At 44.4% G+C, this 7,401-nt stretch overlaps 1 protein-coding gene across 1 annotated transcript; it reads right to left on the bottom strand.

The window, feature by feature from the left end:
- Positions 1 to 3,685: 3,685 nt before the first annotated feature.
- On the bottom strand, positions 3,686 to 7,094 carry LOC139931432 (collagenase 3-like). The gene is made up of 10 exons (XM_071924938.1): positions 6,983 to 7,094; positions 6,477 to 6,724; positions 6,228 to 6,376; positions 5,681 to 5,809; positions 5,389 to 5,550; positions 5,097 to 5,226; positions 4,837 to 4,970; positions 4,575 to 4,734; positions 4,358 to 4,461; positions 3,686 to 4,208 (listed from the first exon to the last, which is right to left on the bottom strand). Exons 1-10 carry the CDS (start codon positions 7,079 to 7,081, stop codon positions 4,102 to 4,104), a joined length of 1,422 nt encoding a protein of 473 aa, XP_071781039.1. The 5' UTR covers positions 7,082 to 7,094; the 3' UTR covers positions 3,686 to 4,101.
- Positions 7,095 to 7,401: the final 307 nt, after the last annotated feature.

Below are 7,401 nucleotides of genomic sequence, written 5' to 3'. Positions count from 1 at the left end.
AGCTGTAGCCTTAAATGTTCAAATTTATCCACAATATTAGCTTAGCTAACGTTAGCCGAAGAGCCATCCAGCTAGCTGCAGTCTTGTTTTGTGTTTGCCTGGTTGTTGTCTAGCTAGCTTGCTAACCGCGCTCGCTAGTTCGATAGATAGCAAAAGAAAAATCAACGTAGCCTAGTGCCTAACTTTATTGAATGGGGATTCTTTTTTTATTTATGAACATGACATGAATTTCGAAATTTTTAGATCACTCAACATAGTCGATGTGCAATATAAAAGTGCATTTACAGAAGAAAACAACTGTGCTGTGGAAGGAGGGATTCGTGCTGTTAACAATCAATTAAGTATCACATTTTCACCTGTTACTCTGTCTTCAACCTTAAGTTCAAAGAAGCTCAGTAGCTTTTACTCTTTTTATTTTTCTCAAATAGATTTTTACACCAATAATGTCACTTCTGCTTCATTAAAATTTCAGCAAAGTAACAGTACTTCTACTTGAATATAACATTCCGGTACCCTTTCCAACCCTGTACTGCTTTAATGCGTTTACAGTCCTCCCTAATCCTCTCCCCCTCTCCCTCCCTCTCCCCTTGTTTCTCTCTGTCCTGCCGTCATTTGACAGCAACAACAACAACAACAGCAGTGGCGGCGGTGGTGACAGTGCCAGAGGCCACGTTGATCTGCCACAGAGCGAGCTGGCAGTCTGTCGCCTCCGCCCCTTCCTCCTCCCCCTCCTCCTCCCCCTCCTCCTCCTCCCCTCTGCCACCTCCCTCTGCTCCCTCCCTGTCTAAGCTGACGGACACCTGAGCAAGACACGGGGTCAGCCTGGCCACCGCGCTCGCTGGCTCACCTCCACCGTTTGATGGAGCGTGTGTGTGTGTGTGTGTGTGTGTGTTTGAGGTTGATGCGATGGATGGGTGTTTTTATTTGGCAGGCATTCTGTCTTTCTGTCTGCTCTGTCTGTTTCCGCCCTTCTCTCTCTCCTTTTATCTCTTTTGTTTTTCGGCCTTTCACTCCCTTTTCCACCCACATTTGCCCCTCTCCTCTCCTATTTATCTTTTTTTTTAACCTTTATTTATCCAGGGAAACGCAATTGAGCACATTACATACATTTCATTTTTTACTATATTTTCATTCATTTTTCTTTCTGTCCTTATGTTATATTGCTGTTATTTTGCACACCCTCATAATGCTGTAACTCATTTTTTTATATATATATATTTTGCCGCTGCAATGAACCAGCATCCTCACAGCGATCATAAAGTATCATCTTATTTTATGCTCTTTTTCAGCCCCATCCTGCCTCACATTCATGCACTTACTCACATTCACACCTGGCTCAGCTCAATGATAGTTGTTGATGGAGGGGAGAGCATTACTCTTTCCCCAGCCACATGTCATCCCAAGCGGTCTGGGGATTCAAACCAGCAACCCTGCAATCACACGCCAGCCTCTCTCGCCTTCCCTAGGCCCTTACCTGATTCATCTCTCTCCCTCTTCTCACCCTCTCCTCCCTCCGTATCTCCATCCCTCCACCCACCGGTATTTATTTTCCCTCCCTTGGGCCCCCGACAGATGGGAGTGCGGAGGAATAAAAGCGTCACTATTTACCATATTATTTATTAGCAGCCAGCGTTAGCCCCTTTGGCCACGCCAGGCCAAAAAAAAACCCTCCACCTCCTCCTCCTCTCACCTGGACTAGCTTGGATTTATGGCGGAACAACTATTCTGTTGGAGCCATTTAGTAGCTTTGATCAAAGATGTGTCAGCGCCGGGATTCACTACGCTGACCCACAGGTTAAGAGTGTATTTCGCAACACGGTGTAGCGTATATATCATACGCTGACAGACGAATGGTCTTATCTCTGCGGACAACCTGAAAGCAAATACAAACACTGAGGGAGTTCTTTCTGCAATGTGAATGTGACAAAGCCATAACAAGTGAGTGGGATGATATAAAAAAAAAGAAAAAAGAAAAAAGGGACTTGTAGGGGAGTTGTTTTTCTTAGGGATCTGAGATTGTGTCGGGGAAAATTGAGAAGATAATTTCAGTAACCATGGGGACAAAAAATCGCCTTTAGGTTAACCTTTTTCAAGGCTGAAGCGGGCAGCGTGTGTGTGTGTGTGTGTGTGTGTGTGTGTGTGCATGCGTTGGATGCTGGGAGTGTGTAATTATGGGCAGATTAGGGGAGAAGCGGACGGCATGGAGCAGTCTTTGATGGGATTAAGCACTCAATTACCCAGCTAAATCTGTCTCCCCCCTCTCAGGTTCAAACATTTCACGCACATACACACACACACACACACACACACAAGCTCGCACAAACACAAACAGCAACTCTCTCTTTTCCTACTGCTGCATGCATCTCTGGATGCACTCTTCACACGCCACATCTTCACCTCCCTTCCTCATCCAATCCATCAATCCATCCATTGGTCAGTCCATTCCTCCCTGCCAGGCCTTATCAAACGTTTTCATGTCATGGGCTCCCAAGCAGATAAACATTAAGGCACAGACGGCCATTTGATAAGATTTTCACCCAAGGAAGATTTAGAATTGAATTGGAAGACTATCAACGCTACATGTGTGGGGATAATGGCAACAGTGTCAAAATCATGTGAAATGAGCACAAACTCTCAAATGCAGATTACGTGTTGTGGGCATGAATTATGTAACTTTACATTCCCCGACCTCGAAAGGATTATGCGACAATAGCACAAATTGGACACAAGTTTTTTATATTTGTCATGTGAAAGGGTTAGCTAACAATTAAGTTTAGGCGAGTAAAACAAAGGGTTAAAAAAAAAGTATGACCTCCACACCTCCCTTACTTTCCACTATTTCAATGTCAAACTGCCTGTTTCTACTCATGTCTCCTCCACATAATCCCTTCCTGGTGGGGAAACACATTTCTATCACTTTTCGTGCACGGAGCATGTTATTTGCATTTAAAGACATCATGCTCATTTCACCAAATTTCATCAGACCAAGCTGGATAATAGTCGTAAGAGTGAAACCTATGATTATAATAGTCATTCATATACATTCTGTAATTGGGATCATTTCTAGTGAATTCAATTCTAGTGAAATTAAGCTACTCCTCATTTTGCTGGGGACCCCCTGGATTCCCTAAACCGCACTTTGAGAACCACTACTATATGAATCCCTTCCTCTACCAGTCTTATCCATCCATCTGTCGATCCATCTGTCTGTCTCTCCACCATCCAACCTTCACCGCTCATCCATCCTTCCTTCCCTTCCCGTCTTTCCTTGTAGCTGTTCTGCCACTGCCCAGGCAGCATTTCCGCCCGTCAGTGCCCTTTAACCGACAAATATGCCTGACATTTGAATGCACAAGTACAGTAGTCCTTCATGTGCGTCAATGCCTGCGTCCATGCCTGCGTCTATGGATGCATGGTTGTAATGGTGACTCCTGGGGATGCCTATTATCTGCCTGTATGGGCCTGTGGGCTGGCAAATTGAGGGGCAGCTACTGTGGAAAGGTCAGGTCCTCAGTCAGGAAGGAGCTTTGGGCTCTGTTTATTTGACTGTTTGGAGCTGCCGAACTGGTAGGTCGACGGATATTACGGTCTTTCAAGCTGTAGGATTTTGTTTCATAGATTTCTAAAAGAATAAAGGGACATTTTGTCAATTTCAATCTACTTCCAAAACTCACTTTTTTTCCAGACCATTTTGTGATTTATCTGATTTATTTGACAGTGTTCTTTGCAGAGTGACATGGTTAAATGTGGGAATGAGAAAGTATAAATATATGACGTGACCTATTTGATCAGCTGGATTCATGCTTCAGTGCATTGAATTGAATTGAACACACACGCCGTGGGTCTGTACAGGATCTGTGCTTGTTTAAATACATACATACATACATTCATATCTTTGGATTATAAAATGAAATAAAATAAGAATAACAACAGCAATGTAGATCCAAATACATATAAAAATATATGTTTACATAAATATGTGTAACAATGTAATTAGATTTGATAAAACATAATATTAAAAATAATAGACACATTTGGACTCTCTGGAACATTCATTGTCATTCACAGAGGCTTTGTAAGCGACTAATGTAGTCAGATGGTCTAGAAGTTCGTGCAGTGCAGGAAGTAGTCGTTCCCCAGCATACGGTACAGCCTGCCGCTCAGGCTGTACTCGAACATGTAGGGCCCGCTGTAGATGTAGGTAAAGCCTGGGGAACGAAGGCACACTGTTAATTACTGTGCTGTTTATAGGCTGATAAGTTTCAGAGAGGGTTCCTATGTCCAAAACGCTGTGAACACCTTCTCATTTCCATACACTTGACTTGGGAAACTCAGATCGGTTTTGAATGCCACTCACTTCTGTACTGGAAAGCTGCAGTCACCTTGGTGGTCAGGCCTGAGAAGGTCTGCTCCACCAGTTTGGGGAATCCCTGGTCCATAGTGCCTTTGGCCTCATCGTAACTAAAAAGAAAACAGACATGAATTAGGCTGATTCACTACCATTCAGACATCAGGGTAAGTTATAGATAATACCTAACTCAGTCGAGTGTAATTAACACACGGTTTGGACATACCTGTAGTAGTGTTTGCCGACAAAGAATAATGTCTTGCGAGTTTCCTCATCATAGAGGGCAGCATCGACTTTCTCCACGCTTCTGGGCAGACCGACACTGGTGAGTTCTTTGGGATAGCCACGCACAACATTATAGCCAGAGAAGGCCCAGACTTTGCGACCTGTTGAGGCACGGAAAGAAAAGAGTTATCAGCCAATGCACTAATGCAGACTTTGAAATGGTTACAGGGTAGGTGCCTTAGGACGATTATGAGCACTCATGCCTTTAAAGAGCATGACTCTGTCTGATTGGCGGCTTTCGTAAGCGGCGTCGATGTTGACAGGGGCGCTGGGCCAGAAATTGGTGATGAGACTCTGCTGAGGCGTCGTGCTCTGTGGGTAGTTACGCCAGAAGAAGCTGAGAACAGACAACGCCACCACATGACAACTTTAGTACATCAGCCAGTTCTCCCAATCTAGAGAAAACAATGTCATTCTCATCTATTTTGCTTTCATATTCTTGGTCATTCAATGTCTAGCATACCTGTCTTTGAAGAAGAACATCTCTCCTCGCAGGGTGGCGACAGCGTCCAGGACCATGGTTGAATCACAGGCATTGGGGGTGGTGGGGTGCGTGGGTCCAGGCTCATTGGAATCCTCATCAGAGTTTGGACCTGGAGGTCAAATGAAATCAGTCATCGAGTATTTAGAGAGCTCTGCATCACTCAGCAACAAAGCCATATCGAGAGCATGAAGTGCTCCAGGCTCAGGCGTGACCTCGTAAGAGTTCAGTTTTGCGGAAACAGGCTACAGTGAACCAGGCGGTGACGACTAACCATAGAGAGACTGGATGCCGTTGACGTCATCCTGGGGCAGGACAAAGGTGTCAGGGTTTCTGAAGCTGTACACAGGGTGCATGAGAGCGCCGGGGTCTTCGGAGTGAGCCAAGCCCAGGGAGTGGCCAAACTCGTGGGCTGCTACAATGAAGAGGACGTAGCCTGCAGTGGGAAACGCAAAATTACAGTTGTGTTACAGCTCTGCCGAGTGATGAGCGATTATCATGTCAAGATGCACATTGACAGCGCAGAAGAATCTGCTAGGATAGAGTTTGTCTGTGGCAGAACTCACCTGTGTTTGAGCGGAAGGTGAAGGTCTCATCTTCGTCAAAATGGGCGTCTCCTCCGATGCCAGAGGACGGGGCAAAGGCATGGGCAAGGGTGCCATCAGGGCCATCAAAGGGGTATCCATCACCATGCGCTGTAAACAAGAACAAATGCCTGTCAGCTTTTGCAAATAGGAAAGAGCCAGTAGTGAAAGAGTAGCTATTTAACAGATGCTTTTTGCTCCTGCGCTTATTGCTGTGACAACTAACAGTGCAGAACTGGATTTCCCAAATGTATCTTAGAACTGAGATTGATTAGCTGTGCTCCAATGTAAGTGAAGGCACAGAAATAATTAGAGTCGTTCAGGTGCTTCTTGGGAAACAACCACCAAGAAATGGAGCTGACATGAAGACAGTGTTTTCAACACTTCTTCTACTCATCAAAAACTGTGAAAAAAACATCAAGGTGGCTGTAAAGACTTATTGTCCAATAGCTACTTCATAGACCACTTTTCAATTGGGGTATAAAACTGTGACTTTGATGGGACAAGTGGAAAGTTATTTTGTACTTACATTGGCGTCCAAAGGAGATCATGATGTCAGCGGTGCCACTATAGATTCTTGTGAATCTCAGGGGAGTGACTTTGGCCCAAACCTGCAGAGCTTTCTCTATGGAGTCATCTACCTCAGACATGGACATGTCAGGGGTGTAGTTCTCAATCCTATAGGACAGAAAAACAGTCAGATATATAATAAAATAGTCAATTATATGTAATGTCTAAAATTTGCTTCTCTCTGCCTCTCTCTTTTTAGATCACTCACCTGTAGGTAAGGCTGTGTTTTTCCCACTTTAAGGTGCTTCCATAGGTGGAGAAATGGGCAATTTTGCCATCTGGAACGCCACAGCGGGGCTTCTTCATTATCTCCACGGTCTCAGCATCCAACATGCCGGTGATCTGGAGGCCAAAGAAGCGCTGCATCTCACTGAGCTTCTCGCTCACCTGGCTGATCCCCCCTCTGGCCACCGGACCCGTCTCCTGTGTCAGGTTGAAGAAATTCTTCAGGTAGCTCTGCAAGAAAGAACAAGGGTTAGATGGTTAGATAATGCAGCAGCTGCAGAACAGACATGCATTGCATGAAGATAGAAGGGGAGCTGATCTGCATGTATAGTATGTTAACACTGTACACTACAGTACTTAGCAGTCACATAAGATCCTCATTTGTCTATAAGAACAAAACATTGAGAATTCGTAGAAAAGTTTTCAAATGCACGTGTTGAACACATCTTTATAGCAAAACAGTGAGAATATATAGTGAGGATACCTTACCTCTGCAAGAAGCTCATCTTCCACAGTAATTTGCGATATCGGCACACAGTAAACTGTGACTGCCAGGCTTAGAAGAATGCACAGATTGAAAGACTTCATGTTTCCTCGTCGAGTGTGACTTGTGTTTCTGTGCTGGAGGCAGCATCTATATAGAGACGCGGAGGACCAGTCGTGTTGAGCAACTACCTTCTTGAGTCAGTGAGTCATGAAATTTATGGACGACAGAGGAAGTAAGGCTGTGATTGCTCAGCGAACCACAAAGTTTCCCATAACAAGATACTGTAATTATGGTATGACACGTTCATGATTGTCGTGAACACAGTTTGTCATTGAATCATGAAGGTTATAGTAATCCCATGAATCCCCCATGAAAAAAATACATGTATAACTTTTGGTGATCCAATTGCAGATGTATAATA

The sequence above is a fragment of the Centroberyx gerrardi genome, chromosome 23 (assembly GCF_048128805.1).
Source record: "Centroberyx gerrardi isolate f3 chromosome 23, fCenGer3.hap1.cur.20231027, whole genome shotgun sequence".
In the NCBI taxonomy this organism is placed as follows: Eukaryota; Metazoa; Chordata; class Actinopteri; order Beryciformes; family Berycidae; genus Centroberyx; species Centroberyx gerrardi.
The sequence above is the reverse complement of the archived record's forward strand: the minus strand, read 5'-3'. Positions and strand labels throughout refer to the sequence as shown.

Excerpts from the sequence above, each read along its gene's own strand:
- LOC139931432 (XM_071924938.1), bottom strand. The coding sequence starts at position 7,081 with ATGAAGTCTTTCAATCTGTGCATTCTTCTAAGCCTGGCAGTCACAGTT. Across the intron at positions 5,551-5,680 it reads CACCTTCCGCTCAAACACAG|GCTACGTCCTCTTCATTGTA; the intron begins GTGAGTTCTGCC and ends TTCCCACTGCAG. Across the intron at positions 4,209-4,357 it reads TGCAGCTTTCCAGTACAGAA|GCTTTACCTACATCTACAGC; the intron begins GTGAGTGGCATT and ends TTCGTTCCCCAG.